This window comes from Prosopis cineraria, unplaced genomic scaffold, assembly GCF_029017545.1.
Source record: "Prosopis cineraria cultivar Desert tree isolate PC_DT_omini unplaced genomic scaffold, ASM2901754v1 PC151, whole genome shotgun sequence".
NCBI classification, from domain to species: Eukaryota; Viridiplantae; Streptophyta; class Magnoliopsida; order Fabales; family Fabaceae; genus Prosopis; species Prosopis cineraria.
The window spans coordinates 34,580-55,179 of NW_026555478.1; the positions used below are offsets into that span (position 1 = coordinate 34,580).

At 32.1% G+C, this 20,600-nt stretch overlaps 2 protein-coding genes and 1 long non-coding RNA gene across 4 annotated transcripts; 2 read left to right on the forward strand and 1 right to left on the reverse strand.

Annotated features, from left to right (window-relative positions):
- The first annotated feature begins 5,207 nt into the window (after positions 1-5,207).
- Positions 5,208-8,833, forward strand: LOC129295602 (uncharacterized). Its single transcript, XM_054934142.1, has 8 exons — positions 5,208-5,226; positions 5,313-5,816; positions 6,259-6,316; positions 6,523-6,603; positions 6,758-6,790; positions 7,043-7,282; positions 7,390-7,531; positions 7,983-8,833. Exons 2-8 carry the CDS (start codon positions 5,638-5,640, stop codon positions 8,462-8,464), a joined length of 1,215 nt encoding a protein of 404 aa, XP_054790117.1. The 5' UTR covers positions 5,208-5,226; positions 5,313-5,637; the 3' UTR covers positions 8,465-8,833.
- Positions 8,834-11,834: 3,001 nt separating this feature from the next.
- LOC129295593 (uncharacterized) lies at positions 11,835-13,642 on the reverse strand. The gene is made up of 3 exons (XR_008589589.1): positions 13,348-13,642; positions 12,637-12,702; positions 11,835-12,086 (listed from the first exon to the last, which is right to left on the reverse strand). It is a non-coding gene; the product is annotated as an uncharacterized LOC129295593 (long non-coding RNA).
- Positions 13,643-15,567: 1,925 nt separating this feature from the next.
- On the forward strand, positions 15,568-18,847 carry LOC129295592 (uncharacterized). Of its 2 annotated transcripts, none has more exons than XM_054934130.1 (5): positions 15,568-16,207; positions 16,301-16,429; positions 16,542-16,706; positions 17,657-17,986; positions 18,122-18,847. In XM_054934130.1, exons 1-5 carry the CDS (start codon positions 15,935-15,937, stop codon positions 18,260-18,262), a joined length of 1,038 nt encoding a protein of 345 aa, XP_054790105.1. In that variant the 5' UTR covers positions 15,568-15,934; the 3' UTR covers positions 18,263-18,847. The 2 variants fall into 2 exon arrangements, with proteins under 2 accessions (XP_054790105.1, XP_054790106.1); XM_054934131.1 differs by having other exon boundaries at positions 15,575-16,207; positions 17,681-17,986.
- The last annotated feature ends 1,753 nt before the right edge of the window (positions 18,848-20,600 follow it).

Consider the following 20,600-nt stretch of genomic DNA (forward strand, 5'->3'; position numbering starts at 1 on the left):
ACACACCCTTAATTGTATATTGCCTTTAAGACATGTGAGGAAGTTACAATTCAACATGTTCCTTTCTTGTGCACGTTATATCCTATGGTGCTTTTAATCAAATCATGCATATTAATAAAAGTTCATTATTTATCTTAAATTCCATTAAATCACAATAATTTTTAAATTTTTCTCATAATAATATCAATTAATATCATGGTGGTAGTGGGTAAAGTACGTAATCAATATGTCTCCTATTTTTTGAAGACAGGTGTAAAATTATCTAATTACTCAAAAATGTTACAATACTCCTTATATTTAAGAATAAAATAAGCTCATAGAAAACATTTTATGTATTGAAACGGAGGGAGTAATTGGTTTGATTTTTTTTTATTAGTCATACAATTGGTTAGTTATTTGTGAACAATTGGTGTATTATTGTGTGCAGATATTATTCTATCAGAGATAATATTCACATTACGGTCAATTAGTCCATTTTACTATACTCAATTTGTTAATTACTGTAAACAATTTGTTAAATGTCTTCTGTTCCCTTGCATTCGGAGGGATGATGATATCATATAATGGTACTTATTCAAGTAATCAATGAGTTAACTTTTTATTTGAAGATTTTCAACATTTTCACTTAAGCTTCTACAGTCTTTTAATTTGAAGAACTTTTCACTTGAAATGCAATTCGACGGGTCAAAGGGTGCCTTGAAATGTATGAGATAGGTTTCTCTCTATTACATTTTCCTTCCACTGTAAATATAAACCATTTAAATTAAATATTTATCTTTAAAAATTATCAAATTTAAATAATCAAGTTTAATTTAACGATTTAAATTTGTAATTTTTCTTCCACTACAAAGAGCGAAAGCCTACTCTAGGATGTATTCAGAAATGACTCAAAGATGCATTCAAATATAAAAGTTGCCTGATTTACCAAAAAAATTCAAAGTCATTTGAAAAAGTCATTAAAAGTCCATTTCTCCAAAGCTACTTTCACTTAAGTCTGGGTTTGATTATTTTTTTTGGCCGATTGCATTTGAAGTTGGAGTTTGGGCATTAATGAGGAAGTGAATAATTTTTATTTTACTATCATACCCTTATGATTATTTACCAAGCATTATTTTTTTTTCATAGATTGTTAAGCTTGTAATTTTCTATAAACCACAGATTGTAGGGAGGCTAGGTAAATCATATGGGAAGCGATCATCAGCACTGACCCAAAAATTTATTAGCTTGAGAAAAGTAATCACTCAGCACTGCTTCGCACTTAATTGGTTAAACAAACAAAAAAGGAGAGTGAATTTATGAGACTGAAAATAATGAGCAAGGTTAATCAACAGATGTTATTTATTTTTTGGTAAGCATTATTTAACATATCAATTTTTGCTATTTAAAATTTTGATTTATATACTCTCTTTGTTAAAAAATGTAAGGTATTTTTAACTGAATCTCACTCTCCAATAAAATTTTTATCTACTTTCAAACTAACCCTATCTTCTTATATTTACCCCTATTAAATACCCTACAATAAATATAAAGTTATAATCAATAAGGGTACTTTTAAAAAAAGATAATGATTATATCTCGAAAGACTAAAAATATTTTATATTTTTGAACATCTAACTCTTCAAAACATGTCTTATATTTTTGAACGAAGTGAGTATATATTTTAATCATTTCAAATATATTGCATGTGTGCAATAAATATTACACATCAAAAAATCAATATTCTTTTCTGTAATTATATACATAAAATTACTTTTCACTATATATTATCAAAATATATTTTAATTTATTAAATTAAATTTTAAGAAAAATGTATTTAGATAAAAATTATTATAATAATTGAGTTTTATCAAACTAATTTTCATAAAAAATATTTGATGAATGGATTTTCAAAAAATGAAAAACCAAACAAGTCCTAAACTGGGGCTAGAAATTAGTACCATGCTTGAATTTTTAAAAATTTTGTATAGTCAATGTTGTTGTATGATCTCTATTTATAATTTTTCTTATAAAAAAATCAGAATTCAAGACTTATTTGAATAATTCTTGAAAATACATTTAAAGTATATTTTTATCAAATTCAATAAATAAGTAAATTCTTCAAATAAATTTTTTTAAATTAAAAATTAAACATATCCTTAATTTTTTAATTTTTTATTTGCGCAGCTAAGTTAAACCTAAAGGGGCACTACGTTTGATAAAACGGATCAAATCATGATCCAACATCAATGTGTGCATTAAATAACTATTAGTCAACAATAATATGATTTTTTTTTTTGCTCTTCTTTCTTTGCCATCAGGATTTTTTTGGTTTTGAAAGTTTTTTGTTGCTATAATTAAAATTTTAAAAATCAAACGCATCATTAAATTAAATAAAATACTTATTTAAGGGTTATTAGTTGGATGTGGTTAAACTGTTTATAAATAATTTAATATTTTTAATAATATACATAAAAATAATAAAATAAATCTACCAATAACCAACAGTTAAATTAAAAAATATTCAATTAAAGGTACTTAAATTTATAAAATATTCATACCTTACCATTAAATTTGTTTGGAAAAAAAATATAAGTACCTACTTTATATAGCACTTACGTCCTCTCCGTAATTTCGAAGACAAAACCACTAACATGCATGCACAGAAATTTATAAAATGGCCGTCCCTCTTCTTTATTCTCTTCTCGGCTCCCTGCCCTCTCCACCTCTCTTTGACACTACTCTGTCATTATTTATAAATTATTTTTAATATATTTTATCAGTATTAAATTTTTTTAAAAATTTATTAACTTTATTTTAAAATTTAATAAATTTTTAATTTTATCTCTGTTAAATATATACACTTTATTAATGTATTTTTTCTCCTCAATATTCAATCGAAGGTAAAAGAGAATATTTATAATAAAAATTTAATGATATGACTTATAAATATAACAAAAAAAAATCTTTTCTCCCCATCTCATGAATAAAATCAGAGAGAGTATGATTATGACATATTAATATATATTCCCTTCATCCCTATATATAAAGTATTTTTAATTGAATCTCGCATACCAATAAAGTATTATTATTTAGTTAAACTCACATAAATACACAATGATTTTTCAGTTTTGCCCTTGATAATACATAATTAATATCATGATGGTAGTAAAAAGATATACATTAATGATCTATTCTATTTTTTAAGATAAAGGTAGAATTATTTAATAAATTAAAAATATTATTGTCATTTTTATATTTAAAAATAAAATAAATTTTAAAAAAATACTTTATTTATAAAGAAAGAAGGAGTAATAATGATATTAAAATCACTACTACAAGCCCTCGAGACGTAATATGCCAATACTTTGAGAGAAATGGCTACTTTTATGAGGCAAAAGCTAAGGCTTGTTTGGCAGTTTTTTATTCTTCAAAATAAAATAAAAAATCTATTTAATAATATATTTTTAAAAAGTGTTTTGAAAAATAAAAAAAATAAAATATTGTTAAAAAGAATAGAAAAACAGAAATGTCTTTTAAGTGTTCTTGGATTATTATTCTGAAAAACAAAAAAAATAAAAAATATTTATTTTTATTTTTATTATTTTTTCAGAACATGTTGTATAAAACATTAATCCTTAAAACAATAAAATAAAAATAATTTCAAAAATTTCGTGCTCCCTTTCTATATTTTCAAGAGCTGGTTATCTTCATTTGTCTCCGTCGTCGGTCTGAGAGACAAATAAATCTCTGGCATTTTTCCTTCAATCTCATGTTTTGTAGCAAATTTTACAACGGAAGCTGGGAAGCAGCACGCCAAAGTGATGTTTACAACAAAATATCTTCTCTTCTTGGATTTTTTTTTTCAATCTTTTTTATTTCTCCATTTTTTATCTTTTTTCCAGCTTCTCATACCTATTTTTTAACCGTTAAAGGCCAAATCGCTTGAACCGGTAGATCGGTCAGTTTTTCTAGTTTTCCTAGTTCATTGACCCATTTATCAGTTCTTGACTGGTCTCGTTGAGTAGTATTGTGTAAAAATTCTTCAATCCAGTAAGATTTAGTCCAACTCAAGACAAGTTCGATCCTATCCTGTTTAGATAAAAATTAATCTTTTAAAACCAAAAAGATCAGACTTTTTCTTGGTTTGCACTGAATAAGAGACCAAATATCTAGACCACTTGATTTGATCCGGTCTTATAAATGTATTTAATACAATTATACTTAATTTATTAATTATTATAATAAGTTAATTTATAATAATAATTAGTATTTTTTGTGTTTTATATTTGTGAAGTCATGAATATCGAGTAAAATTCTAACATTGATAATCTTCAGTCTTCCTCTTTTATTAGTGAAATTTATTATTAATTTGGTGTAATAGACTTTACACATGTTGAATGTTGTTGAAGGTTGTTTGATTTAAATAATTTGTATCATAACTGAAATATTTTTTGTTGTTGTTGGAAATTATTCTGAATTTATAATTGTTATTGTTGTGATAAATTTTACATGACTATAAACAATTTTATTATATTAAATAAATTACTGCCTCTCATGGATAAAACAAAAAAAGAAAGTGAGATGCTGGATAAAATCGTGACTAGTCTTTTAATCTTACTAGATCAGTCTGATCATGTTTAATTTCAAACTATATTAGGATCAAGTCAGATTATGAGTTGCTTAACTTAGTCTTTTTTATAAAAAAGATTTGAGTTAGGTCCAAATTCAACCGAGTCATTCTTTTATACAGCCCTCCCTTCCCGTTCTGTAACATTAATAGCCGTTTGGTTCAAAGAATCAAAGGGAATGTAATGTAATGCAATGCAAAGCAAAGGAATGGAATGGAATGGAATGTAATGTAATGAGAATTACATGTGTTTGTTTGGTATGTTATATAAGAAAGGGTATTTTGATATAAAATGTGGTTGTAATGAGGATTACATAGGTTTATTAATGTAATCCTCTTTATAGTGTATGATGTAATTCCCTTTATATTATCTGGTGTCAACCAAACAGCTAAAATCATGTAATGCATTAGAATTATAGATAATCTCCTTACACTGCATCAAACTAAACAGACTATAACTGGACCAGACTAGCAACCAATTGAACTGGTTGGTCCAGATTTTTAAAACCGCAGTTGCAATCAACACGAGGGCTTTAAGCCTCAAAGCCTTGAACGTCACTCAAGCGACCAAGTTTAAGGGAAAAGTTAAATCGTGCTTATCTCGAGAACGTGGCACAAAGGTTGGTTTTTTTGACTTTTTGTGCATCTCTTGGGTAAAACAAAGTTTAAAATGATCTTTTGAAAACCAAATCCTGTGCTGCAACAGCGAGGAGTGCCTCTCTGTCTTGTAAGGTTCAGCTCTGGGAAGTGTGAAATTTGAGTTGAGGCTCGACAGCTTCCAAACAAGTTCATTAACGCTCGCCTTTGAATCTAGCACAATCTTCGTCTTCCGATTTCAAAAGCTGCGATTAAATTACCACCTCATGCGAAGAAAGGGAGCCCGTATTGACCTGAAGTTACTTCATTCTATCCAATCCGAATCAGCTGCTGTTTAGGAATTCGCCTTCTCAGCTCTGTAAGACTAGAAATTAAATGCTTGGAGTTCTACAGTAGAGAATTATTTCATTTATTTTTGAAAAAAAGGGAGGAAAATGTGGGGATTTGGGGGTAGGTTCTACTGGGGACAAAATCTGGTGCCCGAGAGAGCTGAAGGGATAGTTGTGGTATTCGCATGGATGTCAAGCGACGAGAGGCACTTGAATAAATACGTAGATCTCTACTCATCCATCGGATGGAATTCGCTTATCTGTCACTCCCAATTTCTCAATATGTGAGTTTCTATTTGCCAAATTTGTCTGACCCCCGATTGCCCCACTTTCATGTTAATCACGAAGTTAACGATCAATCATCCCCCTATATCTGGTGTATTTATGTTCTTGCAACTTCACCTTATATATCTATACTTCTGTTTAAAAATGAATCGCTGGTGATAATTGAAATACACAGTGCAAGATTGATAGTTTTGTAATCTGACAATGCCAGGAGTGCTGGTTGATAGTAATTCCAACCAGCTGGATATTTTCATGGAAATAATTATATACTCGAGCCGGCAACCCTATTACCCGTAGAAATTATATCTCCCCTTATGTTCTGCATCTATACGATGCTTTTAGTAGATCTTCAAATTTCTGCGAGCCTTTCTTCGAAGGATTTTCTGGAAGCATAATAAACTAATGCTTTGTTCTCTATAATTTTGCTTTTTTTTATTGCAGGTTCTTCCCTGAGAAAGCAACAAGTCTTGCTGCTAACATACTCAATGAACTTGTGAAGGTTAGTCTTATCTTAGTTCTCCACTTTGGCAAAAAGAAAAAAAAAAGTAGTTTAGGTCGCCTAAAAAGCAGTTTCAACTTTCAAGTGGAATATAACTCAGATTTTTTTAAACACTCTGCCACACTTTTACATATTTTAGTCCAGTCAAAAAATTGACTCGTTGGTTGAAGCGTGTGAAATGCCTCTTCATGCATGTCAATATGCAGGTGCTGAGAATTAGGCCTTGCCCCATAGTCTTTGCGTCTTTTTCCGGGGGTGCAAAAGCTTGTATGTTTGAGGTTCTTCAGGTATTCAATTCTATACTCTATCGCCTTGTTCGTCCCATTTTTCTTTTTAAGAGTATATATCAATGTCGTATTATTTCATTTGTTGTTAAATTTTTCCCACATCATACCATAATAAAATCTGACTTATGACAATTTAATTTCCCTTTGATTTCAGATTATCGAGGGAAAGTGTGAAGGACATAACAAGGTATGCATGTCTTTTCTATCTGCAGTTTATGGGATGCTTGAATTACATATATTATATCACATGATAGTGTTGAAAGCCAAATTCAAATATTCTGTAATTCCATTAATTAATTTGTCCTGTTTCCGTGTACAAACTATTTTAGTCAGTTTCCTGCGACATGGATCTTTATATCCAGGATTCTTGGTTTTTTCCCTTTTAACTTTTTGGCTGACTGATAATTCAATAAACTTGTAAACCATTTTAACAACACAGGTTGACTACCAGCTTGTTAGAGACTCTATTTCTGGCTATATTTATGATTCCAGTCCAGTTGATTTCACCAGTGATTTGGGTGCTCGATTTCTTTTACACCCTTCTGTTTTGAAAATGTCCCATCCACCAAGGTTTGCTTCGTGGATCGCAAATGGCATTGCATCTGGTCTTGATGCTCTCTTCCTCAGCAGGTTTGAATCACAGCGAGCTGAGTATTGGCAAACTCTTTACTCCACTATTGTAAGTGGTCAATGATAAAGAACAAGCTTTTCTGCCTTTCTTGTTCTGTTAGTTTTTTTTTTTTTTAATTTTCTACTTAGTCCTTATTGAGTTACATTCTATTGCAGAGGATGCAGGCCCCCTATCTCATTTTTTGTTCTGAAAATGACGATCTTGCTCATTTTCAAGTTATTTCAAATTTTGTCCAACGACTAAAAGACCTTGGCTGTGACGTCAAAATGGTAAAATGGGATACCTCTCCTCATGTAGGTAAGCATCTGCAGTCTACACTTAATTTGTGAGAAGATCCTACTTGACAGACCTGTGCCTGGTTGAACGATGAAGATCTTGTCATGATTTTATTCTTAAAGTAGCATGCTTTAATATCTATGCAAGTTCGGTTGTCACTTGTCAATATCACTCTAGCTATTGCTCGTCTATTTTGGCAGGAAAAGCCATTTTGCTTGTTAGTCCTTCACTGGGAAAATTTTTAAATTTACATTTTACATCACATTAACGTCCTGGCTGAGAAAGCAACTGCCCATCGTTTTTTTTTTCTTCCTGTTTTTGTCAACTTTGACTAAGCTGAGAGCAGAAAGATGATAGCATCATTTGTTCTGTTTGAGTGCGGTTACAAGGGGTTAAGAGACCTGCGTTTTCATGAAACTGCAATGAGCACAGTAACTAGACTTTCCCCATTCTCTTACTGTATTTTATTCAGGTCATTATCGGCACCATCCAATAGATTACAAGGCTGCAGTCACTGAGATCCTTGGCAAGGCAGCTACAATTTATATTTCCAGAAAAAGACCCGTTGAAGATAAGAGACTGGGCATTGAGGGAGCAAAAGATGGAATCTTACATCCAATCAACAATTTCAGGAAAGCTGCAACGACTTCAACCAGTTTTCAGGGCTTTGCTGTTGCTTCTGATGATTGGTTGTCAGGTTCAATGAATTATTACGAGGGTAAACGTGTTGGTTCTGTGCCAGATGAACGCAAGGAAGGCTTGATTCATTTACGGGCTCGCCCCAGCATCAATGCGTATGGGGTTCTTGGCCAAGCGTTATTTGATATATGCGTTCCTGAGAATGTTGAGGATTGGGATATCAGATCAAATTCCAAGAATGCACGATCATTCGCTGGTACAAGGAGGCATGGTTCTTTCAATCCTATAAAATGCATATGGCGCTCGAGGTTGTAGGATGTTGACTAGTTTCGCAGGACTCAGGCTGACAACTCTCCAACGAGTAATGACTTCGAACTTTGAAGGTGATGTTGCCTTCAAACTCGTAGGCAACTGTTTGGACCCCGGCAGATTCACCAAGGCCCAGACATGTATAGTACCGAAAATAAGAGGCTGAAAGGGTGAAACCTTAAATGTGATTTGTTTGTTTTCTGTTAGGGGAGGACATCGTGATGGGTCAAGCAGTTCGTCATTCTGGAACAAAAATTGAACAGCTACTTGACTTCACCGGAAAAGATATACTGTTATGTTTGAGATCACTTGACTGTTTGTTCCAAATCGAGTTGACAAAGTGCTTTTGGAAAGTGATATATTTCTAAATTCTAACTTCGGTACTGCTCCCTATTTCCTGGTCACTAACGTTTATTATTTTTTTAGTACTGGTATATACGCATTGATGCTCCTGATCTTAAAAATAGGAGCTAAATAATTAATTTTACAGGGAATAAAGGAATTAGTTAAATTAATTATTTATAAAAAAATGTGTTGATTTTTTTAAAATACCATTTTTAGTCATTTATAATTTTATATTGAAAACTGCCTATATTAAAGTAAAATTTGAGAGATGACTTCCAAAAATTTGATTACCTGTGCAGTACGCGTATAACTGTAAAATAGTAAAATTTGGCATCATTTTAAAAAAGATAATAGATATAAATACTTATATTTAGCATATTGAAAAAAAAAGACCAATTGAAAACCTTTTGAATTGTTTGATGAAATTCAGTTGACCATATTTTAAACATAAATGCCCCGATCTATGATATGTTGGTCACATCTTGCAAAATTGATGGCAAGAACAATGTCAGTGAAACAAATAATCCAAGTTAACAAATACAAAATAATTAATAATCATACAAATTAATAAAGTGATTAAAAGAATAATGAGAGGCATCTAAATATACAATAGATCCAAAAATGAATGAAATACAATAAAAACCTTAATCAACAAATGAACATGTATCCACATTGTTCCATTTATAATTAGTATGTAAGTTGATGTTGTGGGAAACTTTTAATTTGGACTTTTAATTAATTAAAATTCAAATTAAAACCCGAACAAAATAACCAATTAACAGCCGAATCTTATTAACATTAATATATAAATAAAATAAAATTCGAGCCATCAATTTAGGCTCTAGCAAATTTAGCCAACATTATATGGCTAAATAAAATTAATAACCCACATTTTTCTAAATCAAGATAATGACTGTTTCTCAAATTATCTTCGATTTAAAAGACAAAACTATCTTTAAACATTGCAATATTCTAATTTCTCTTTTTCACGCTAATTTTGCTTTCACCCATCTGAAGACATAGAAACGATACTATACTCTTGGTCACGATGGTGAAGAAGCTGACAGTAGACAACTAAATAGTTCACGCCTATGGATAAATGGAGTTAGAGATTCAGTCAGGAGACTATAAGAACAAGAGTTGAGGCAGACTGGAAGCTATAGATTCAGGTTGAAAAATCACAAATACGAGGTGAGGAAGTTCGAAACTGTAACTTCTACACAAAGCCACATTAAAATTGCAAATTCGAGGTGAGAAAGTCCGATCAGACTTTGTTACAAAAGCTAGAGTTCAAATAAGGGTTTCCTGAGATTTTGTTTGATCTGTTTTGAAAAAAATGATTATGTATTTTTTATGTTATTGATTTGCGATACTGCATCATTGATATATGACTGTATATCAATTATAAATAAATTTATGTCTAGTTATATTGATTTACAATAATATATTGGTGATATACTATTATCACTAATATATAAGCTATGTCAGTGAAAACTTACTAATTTGTTTATCATTGATATATAGTTGTATATCAATGATATAGTATTGCAGATCAGTAGTGGAATTTTATTTTTAATGCTAATATCCTTTTCATAATATCTGAGAAAAACAGAGAGGAAAAAAGAAGAAAAGCTCCATGATGAAGATGGTGATCTAGGCAAATTAGATTAAAAATTCTAATGAATAAAAGCATTATATGAGAGATGAATATAATGATCCAGGAAAATTAAATTCGAAATTATGGTGAAGAAAATATTTAGAAATGATAAATCAAAAAGGGAGCACACACAATATGATTTTTTATGATAAAAATGAAAGATTTAATCAGCTAAAAATTAGTTAACTCAAATATTTTTTATTTTAATAATAAATTTATTCTAATGATAAAAAAGGAAAACACATCTAATTAATTTTATGAATGGGCCATATTTTAAAATATTTAAAAATATCATTTGTAATTTGTGAGAGTTGCATTTTTTGAGACCATTGAACTAATTTTCTCTACAATTGAATATTTCTCATAAATCACTGTTTAAACATGAATTATAGTGTTGGGCTCTCTTACTATGGATTTAGAATTTTTCTCAAAAGCACTTTTAAGTAGGAGTGTTCACGGGATGAGACGGAATAAGATCAGGACAGGATCGAGACACCACTGCCCCATGTCTCATCCTGAAAAAAGCCTGGGGTTGAAATTTTGTCCTGTATTTCATCCCATCTTGAAAGTCTTCCTGTCTCTTTAAGAATCAAGATAAGATTGGAACGTCTCGTCATCTCGATAAATCAGATAATGTCAAAGTAAGATCTAGACGATAACATTTATTAAAATTTTAAATCATATAATCTATTAAGTTTAAAATCAAAACAATACAAGTATATAAATCACAATAATTTAAAGTCAATTATTAAATTACATTAATCATAATTCCATATTATGATAGCAATTACAAATAATTTTTAAGCTATAAGAGCAGCAACAACAGGCAAACCGAGCATAATATCAAATCATTATTTTTCTATTTTAGTTGAAATGTGCTAAGCTAATTGCTCTTTTAAAAATAAAGTAAAAAAATATGATATAAATAAAAGTTATTAAATAGATAGATATAAAAATAAATTATATTAATATAATTAATATATTATAAAAAAAGATATATTTGTTTACTCTATATCATTAAAACTATTAATATAAAAAACTTTAGTTTTACATAAGAATTGCAAGTATTGAAATTATAATTAATATAATTAATATAAAAATAAATTATATTAATATAATTAATATATTTAATATTTATTTTAAAAAAATATATATATATATAATATTTGGGAGGAGCCGGGACATCTCGATGGTAATCCCGTGTTGTAACACCCTCAAATTTACAAACTGATTTTTCACAAATTATTAATTCAAGAAATCATTTTTTTTTTCATTGAACCCTTATCATACCCTTATCATGGTAGAAAAATTTCTACCATGATACATCCAAGACAATATACCACAGGTCTTAAAATATCTCAAAAAGCAATTATAACCATGAGGGACAGACATGATCCTCATAGCATGTTATTTAAATCAGGTCATGAATCAAGAGGGACAGATATAATCCTCTTGGTCATATAAATACTTTTAATAAAAAGGATTAGAGTTTACATGCTTCACAAAGAAGATATGTTCTAAGTTGGCACAAGATACATTGTATAATCCAAAATAAGAGGCAACGTAAAAGATGGTGTCTCATACACCATAATTACACCTCTGGTGCTTTCTCGGCCGGACTCGCTCCTGTAAAAATATTAACCACGGGGAATGAGACTTAAGAGTCCCAGTAACCAAAAATTAATATGTAATGATGCATGCGGATGTAACTAATCATGCGATTGCTAAGTGGGCACACAAAACATTTAACCGAATAATATTTTCAAACAAACCGAACAAGTATTTAATTGCATGACTGCACCTTATATCCTCCTTTCACCATGCTCGGACGCCAAATCACCCGGCCAAAGGTGAGTTGGACCAAGCGACACGCCACTCATTGGGTCCAATGAGGGCTTACCACGTGGTAATAATTAACCGAACAGAAATTCCCATTAACACCATACATTAAAATACCCTGACAAGTCATGCATCATTCAAATATCCAAACAGGAATATATCCGAACAATAATATCTCATCATGATAAATAAAAAAATAAAATTTTAACCCACTTGGCAATAATTTCAAACAAGTATATACAGTATTTATTTTCAATAATTCATAATTTTTCCAAACAACAAAACAACACATAACCATTCACAAACACACTCATCACAACACATTAATAATGGTTACCTTGTGTCTTGAATAACAAGTTCCCCTTCACAACTCCTTTTTCACCACTATCTTTGTCAATATAATCTACATAATTATTTCACAATACTATATATTAATTTTACATTAAAATAAATAACTCTAATTTAAAGAGTTAGAAAGTCTTAAATCTATAGTCCATATTAACACTAATTTAAGATTTATGCCTCATTTAACTTCCCAAATTCTTTTCTAAAATTCTCGTACCCTAATGAACTATTTTTTTTATCCTCAATTCACTTCTAGTATCACAATTTCATCCTTCTACATTCTAAAAATTCATCCAAAAATAAATTAAAAATTTTAGAATTATCCTGAAGTCTCAAATCACCTTTCTATAACCTCAAAAATACCTATTCATAATCATAGGTTTATCCCTACGTCTCAGATTCCACATAAATTCAACCATATAGATCTAGATTTTAACTCAAAAATTCTTAAACATGAGTTTCAACCTTAAAAAAATATTCTATAATATTTTTTATATCCCTAAGAATTTTAACCTATATTTTTAATCCATCATATCATCAGATTAACTATCCTATAGAAAAATCCTAATCAAAATATTTACTCTATCCTACAAAATAATCATATCACTAGAAAGCTAATATTATTTAGAAAATAACTATAAAATTAATTTTGTAATTAAATAAATTTTTAAATGCTAATCTAAACAGGAAAGTTAGAACATACCTGAAGAAAAAGAAAATAATCCCCCCTTGCGAGAAAACGCCGAGCAACGTGAGAGGAAGAGAGAAAAATAATATAAAAATGGGATTGTGAGTCCCAAAATTATATTAAAAAAAACTATAGGTTTGAATTTAATTATTCAAACCTTTGGGCCAAAAGTTACAATTTTCTCTAAATTGCATCTTAGCCTCTCATGCTTCCTAATGCACACACCCCCTCCTTTTTATACATGAAGGCACCTCTTCTCTTCCCTCATCTAACCAATGTGGGACTTAGAAACAACAACCTTCCACCCCCTTTTTTTTTGTTCCTTCTACTTTCTCTCTTTTTTTTTTCAACACATACATAAAAAAAATTATTTATGTATTATATCTTAACTAAATATTGCTTATGTGGTTTTGAATTTAAATTTTTAAATTTATAATTAAATACCCAACCATAATATTATTTCTAAATAACCTCAAATAATATAAATTTCTATTATTATCATTTTTTTTTCTCAAAACCTAAATTCCACAATTTCTTTATTATATAAAAAATTAGGATGTTACACGTGTCCCATCCTATCCCGAACCTCTTCTTTATCTCTTATCATAAAGTTATGTCTCGATTGTTTTCAGGCTGAGACGAGACCCATTCCTATATGATTGAAACTATACTGGATCAATCGGGATGGATATAAGATGAACACCCTTACTTTTAAGATTAATTAAATCTAGAAATCTCGCATGTTAACATTTGTAAAACTTTGGGTCTACAAAATTATCTCTTTGATTAGGATGTCTTCAAGCTCCTATAGGATTTTAACATTTGTAAACTTAGAAGAAATGTCCTAATATTTTTGTTTTTCCCACTTTTACTTTCCCCAGCCATTCTTTTAATTATGTGTTAACATAAATTTGGTTTTGGGATCAAAAATTTGGATGATTCAGATTTTAATACTAAACGAATCATTCAAATTAAATTTGTATCATCCACAGCGATAATAAAATATATTTAGTATTATTCCATTTTTATTTTAATAAAAATAAACTAAAATATAAAAAAATTTGTTAATCTGAACTATTCATATTCCATATTGCTTATCATGTGATGGGCACCAAAACCGGATGCATTTAAGATTATCTTTATATCTACTTTTTCTTTTTATTTATTACTATAATTGCCTTCTTATAAAAAAAGATAAATAATTGAATATATATATATATATATATTATATTATGTCATGCAGTTGATTATTAAAGAAAGGAAGACATGGGGACATTATAATACTTTAAAAAAAAATATTCAAGACACAAGATCCTTTTTGGTGGGAAAAGCCAAGATATCCCTGCATCTAAGCAACACGTTGGGAAATGAAGTTGACTATTCTCAACAACCCATTCTCTTTTTTCCCAAAAAAAAAAAAAACAAGCCTTATAACATTTCCATGCCATAAATATTAAGCCTAGAAATTATTATTACTCTCGCATGATAATGTCATCAACTAATAGTTTATGGGGAGGAAACATATCTGTATAATTGTATTGGATGGGATATCTCTATGCGGGGACACAGTTATGCAGCTGAACACAGTTTTGACTCTGACAACAAATGCACTCAAAGGAAGGAAAGGTAGAAAACACAAAAGAGAGGATGAAAGGTCTGTGTTGTCGCACAGTTGAGAAAAAAAATGAAAGCTTTTCATATAGCATTAAACCTTCATCCACTTTTAGGACAGGAAAAAAAAAAAAAACACTCCATGCACTCACCGTACGGTTCGGACGTGCCTGAGGCGCAAAATCCAAAATTTTAAATGGGAACAGAAATATTTCCATATAAAGGCTCAGATTCATTTCACTCGTTGGCACAGACTCTTTTTTTTTTTTAATTTCTTATAAAACTCCCACACCATTGGGCTTTATTTTTGAGCTTGGATTTACCATGCGAAGGCAACCCAACATCAACTGTTCACCAATATCGATTGCAAGATCTTTCATGGACAGACAAAAAATGTTGAAGACCAGGAATGTAACCAAGTCTAATTAAATTGCCCCCGTGCTGTGTAATACACTGAGCTCTTTCATGCCTTCGACAAAAATAATTTAAGAGAAAGAAACAAAAGAAGCCATGCCAAGAAGTTAATAGGGTTAAAAAGGGCAGCAACTGATAGCACGAAAACACAAAAGATGTTCATTATAAATGGAGGAGGCCCAGGCAACGCATTTTGAAGCAAAGGAAGCCTCCCTATTCATTGATATTGGGAAATGTGTCCCTAGCTAGTGGTGCCTCCGGCTCGGCTTGTGTAGCATTAGAAGTGATATAGATACAACTATAGTAGTAGCATGGAATATGTAATTGGAGGAAGCTATAAATGGTTACAGCCTATAAAGGTAAATCGAAACCACGTGCGGAAGGTGAAGCCACTCATTAGACTTCGGAGATTCGGAAGAGCGCCCAAATAAAAAGGAAAAAGGAAGAAAGTAACCACCTATCGGAATTCGGAAGTCAACACCGGAAGGGAGGCAAGTGCAATACATAGCCTGATTTGAACTGGAAGAAGGGCGACGGTGAAGTGGCTTCCAATCTGTTCAAGCAAAACAGAGAGGGGATGAAGATACTCGTTACAGGCGCATCCGGTTACCTCGGGGGAAGGCTCTGCAATGCTTTGCTCCGCAAAGGGTACTCAATTAGGGTCCTTGCAAGGCGAACCAGTGATCTCTCCGCCCTCACTTCGCCTGCCCATGCCGGAGCTCTTGAAATCGTCTACGGTGATATCACTGACTATGCTTCTCTCCTCTCTGCCTGCTCCAGCTGCCACATCATCTTCCACTTAGCCGCTCTTGTCGAGCCCTGGCTTCCCGATCCCTCTAAATTCTTATCTGTCAGCGTGCAACCTTTCATTTTTCTGTCTATATATAATATATTTTACATAACCGAATCTGATACCTTGACAATTGTCTTTTAATTGTATTAGGTGAACGTTGGTGGGTTGAAAAATTTGTTGGAGGCAGTGAAGCAGACAAATACAGTGGAGAAAATTGTATACACTTCATCATTTTTTGCTCTGGGACCAACTGATGGAAGCATTGCTGATGAGAATCAAGTAGGAAGAGTTTTTATTTGGTGCTTACTCGCCATAGTTATACTCTGAAGATGTTATGAGCTTTTCTTACTAGGTTTGCGTATTGGTTTCGGAAATTCAATTATAATCACAGGTCCATCATGAAAAGTTTTTCTGCACAGAATATGAGAAATCAAAGGTTGCTACGGATAAAATTGCGAGGCAAGCTGTGTCTGAGGGTATACCATTAGTGGTGGTTTATCCCGGGGTTATCTATGGACCTGGCAAAGTTACGGCAGGAAACATTGTTGGTCGACTGGTACTATTTCTGGTTTTTAACTCTAATTTAACTTATAGCAATACTATTCCCTTTTCTTGTTTAATCAGATGAGAAAGATGATCCCTTGTCTGTCTGGTTCTTATATATGTGTTTTACCTAGTATCATGCACGCTTGGAATAGGGAGACACTTTTTGGTAGGAGTTCATATTCGATGCCCGTCGTTTCATTTATGTAAAATATGGAGCAAAACCGATGTGTGAAGCTTATAAGCTTTAGTCTAAGGGTACAAGTGGATTGCAATTTTGTGATTTCCCTTGATGCTTTCTCTTTTAAATTCAATTTCAGCTGTTTTTAACCAACTTTGTTTATGTATTAATGCAAATTTAGCATCTAGTTTGTTGTTCAGATCCTTGATCATATCTTTACGATTCAGCTTTCCACCTTTAGTGTATACATAAAATTCATGAGGCGATTGAGATTGAGTTTATATGGAAAGCAAGAGGAGGAGCACTAAACCACAGTTCAAAGTTAGGTTAGGCTGATGCTCTATGCATTACGGATTTTAGGGTAAGTTGTAAGTTTTTTTGTTAAGTATTTCAGTACTGCAAGCCAAACTCATGAGGAAGGCGTCATGACACTGAAATTAGGGTCTGCTTGGTAGAGATGTGACAATGAACTGGTTGAAAAACTTGTGATTCTTGTTTTTATTTAGTATCCTGTCATGCCCAACTTCCTGCACGCCCTTAATTTCACAACTGGCCTTTTCTTCCTCCTGTTTTAGAATATAAATAAGGAGTTAATTTTCTTTTTCATTATAGTTTGCTATGCAGTATTATTTTACTGGCAAACTACTGGAATTAATGCATTCAGAACTGATGTTCTGACCTCTTTCATTTGTTATTACTGGTTTTCTATATAAGCACCAGCTGCATGATTTAACATGATATCTTCGTTTTCAATCCTATTAACTTACATCTTACTGAAAAAGCACTTTGATGCTGCCACACTTCAGATCATTGAACGTTTTAATGGACGATTACCTGGTTACATTGGCTACGGAAATGATAGATTTTCTTTTAGCCATGTTGATGACGTAGTGGAGGGACACATTGCTGCAATGGAAAAAGGTCAACTTGGTAATAGGTATCTGCTAACAGGTGAAAATGCATCATTTAGGCACGTTTTTGATATAGCCGCTGTCGTCACTAATACAAGAAGACCGTTATTTAATATCCCTCTGTGGGTGATTGAAGCATATGGTTGGTTGTCAGTTTTATTCTCTCGAATAACTGGAAAGCTTCCCCTCATCAGTCCGCCAGTAAGTTACTTGATTTAGACTAAAAGAAATGGTGACTTCCCGTCCATATTTGATCAGAATTCTCCTCTGCTGTTGTTCTGTTCTCAGGTATATAATGTGATTTGTTCTAATTTCCATGCCTCAATCTTGCTGCAGACAGTTTACGTTTTAAGGCATCGATGGGAATATTCCTGCAATAAAGCTAAACTAGAGCTAGATTATAGACCCAGAAATTTGAAAGATGGACTAGCAGAGGTGCTACTATGGTTGAAGAACTCGGGCTTCATAAGCTACTAATGGGAAGAGTCAAACTTTCAATGTCCAGCTGGAAATTTTACCTCAGTACTTTACAAGTGAACTTGTTTAATTCCAAGCTTAGACAGATGGAAATTTATTTATTCACCATAATTCAGAGGGCTAATGATGATGGCAATCTTTGAGACAGGGTCCAATCTACTTCTGCAAGGCAGACCATTCAAAGCAGGGCGAAGAATTTCTTTGGTAGGTGAATGGATGATGATGAGGAGTGCTATTCTGCAATATATATATTGACCCCCTGAAACAGGACAGTGGTAAATGGAAAGGTGTCTTGGTTGCTCATAACTTGTCTGATTGGGACGCATTTCTCCATTCTATGTGATTGCTATTTGATAATTGAGTCATCTAAACCTTATTAGCTTGTTTTTATATAAAGAACTTCCCCTAATGAAACATCAGAGAATGTAAACTGCCCAATCGGTTTAGTGTTCAAGAACTTGTCTATACGCTTAATGTATATGTGTTTTCTGGAGTGCATTTATCATTTTACCATGTATTAGATATAGCAGTGTAACAAAGATTCTGATGCCTAAATTCAATAAAGTTGGCCGGGCTTCAATCTAACTGCCATTCACATTCTGTCATTTTTTTGGCTGTAGTAAATAGTTGTTTAGCCCTATATATTTATATTTTGAAGGGACATGAAGGCGTATATGCGTCTAAAAGGCCTAGCAGGTTAATTGTCTTCAATTGACCTCTCTCTGTCCCGGCGGCCGGGCCTATTTGTCTTAGAATTTGTTGTTTCTGTCCTTTTTTTTTTTTTAAATACAAAGGCAAGCTTAACAGCTTGAGAAAAAGGTACAAAGAGTTACACTCTTACATAAATCAAAATAGCAGACTAGGCCAGGTAGCATCTATTTTCCCAATCCTTTTGCCAAAGGTCCTTGCATCCTTCCGGAATTTCATGAAGTAGCACCAGATTTTCGCCTATCCGAGTTGCATCCTTAGCAAGAAAGTCTGCAATATTGTTGCTTTCTCTATATGCATGATGAATCTCAACTTTCCAATCAGTATATATCAAAATTCTAATGTCCTCCAATATATTCCTGTATCTACTTCCAGGACCCCCCTCTCTCATTAATGAATTTATCACTTCAAGAGAATCTGAAAATAATTGTACCTTGGAATATCCTATGAGTTTACAAACTTTCAATCCTATCTTAATGGCGTGAAGCTCAACTGTGGAAACTTCCATCAGCCCAAGATCCTTCTGAAAGCCCATAATCCATTGCCTCGGTGAATTCCTGAACACTCCCCCATAGGTAGCATGTTGGTTTTGCTAAACCGAGGCACCAATATCAATTCGAATAAAACCTTCTGGTGGTAGTCTCCAAAGCAAATTAGAATCATCAAAAACATTAATGATTCCATTTCTCAATACTCCATTAACAGTCTCCTCCATTGGTTGAGCTAAGCAAGAGCGAGTGACTTCATTTGCTAAAGATGTACTATCATCAAAGATTTTTCTACATCTAGATGTCCACAAATTCCAACAAATAAGGTCAAAATTTTTTGTCCATGGCCAGTGTTTGAATCTGTTTCCAACTGAGTTATGAGTTGAGTTCTACTTGAGCCAATCCTACAAATTACCACAAAAAAAACTTTGAAGTATGTAAGATTGTCTCCTCACCATTATACTTAAAAGGACACATTATTTTTAGAGAGATCATTTCTAGTTCTGATGGAATTAGTCGGTAGTTTTTCATGGAACACTTGCCACGGGAACATTTTAACTTTTCTAAAATCTACCATCTCCATAGTCGAGTCCACCTAGGATTTGGATTGTTGTTCTTCAATCTCACAATGTACTCGTAAGCAAATTGACAAGAGAAAACCCCATCCGAATATCCAGCCTAGCTAAAACCATCCACACCATTACCCCTTGGAATGGGATTAGCGCACATGGAATTGATGATATTAAGGGGCAAACAATTAAACCATGTAAAAGTCTTCCAGCTTCCTTCATTTGCCACAAAATCTCTAATCGAGGCATTAAGATTGCCAACATAATCCTTGTTAATCACATAAGCAATGAGAGGTAGATCAAGATTAGTCTATTTGTCCCATCAAACAAAGTTTCTCTTCCCCCAACAACTTTTCTTTCAACTCCATTCAAGAAAATATCCTGAACTTTGACAATGCTCCTCCAAGTATAGGAAGATTTTTTTTTTTGTTAACATTAATGTGTCCTCCTCAGTCACACTTATATTTAGCTCTTAAGCACTAGACCCAAAGGCATTCAAGTTTGCACAAGATTCCCTGACAAAAAGTTTAAGCATGAAGGCTTTATTATGATTATAGAGATTTTTTATGCCCA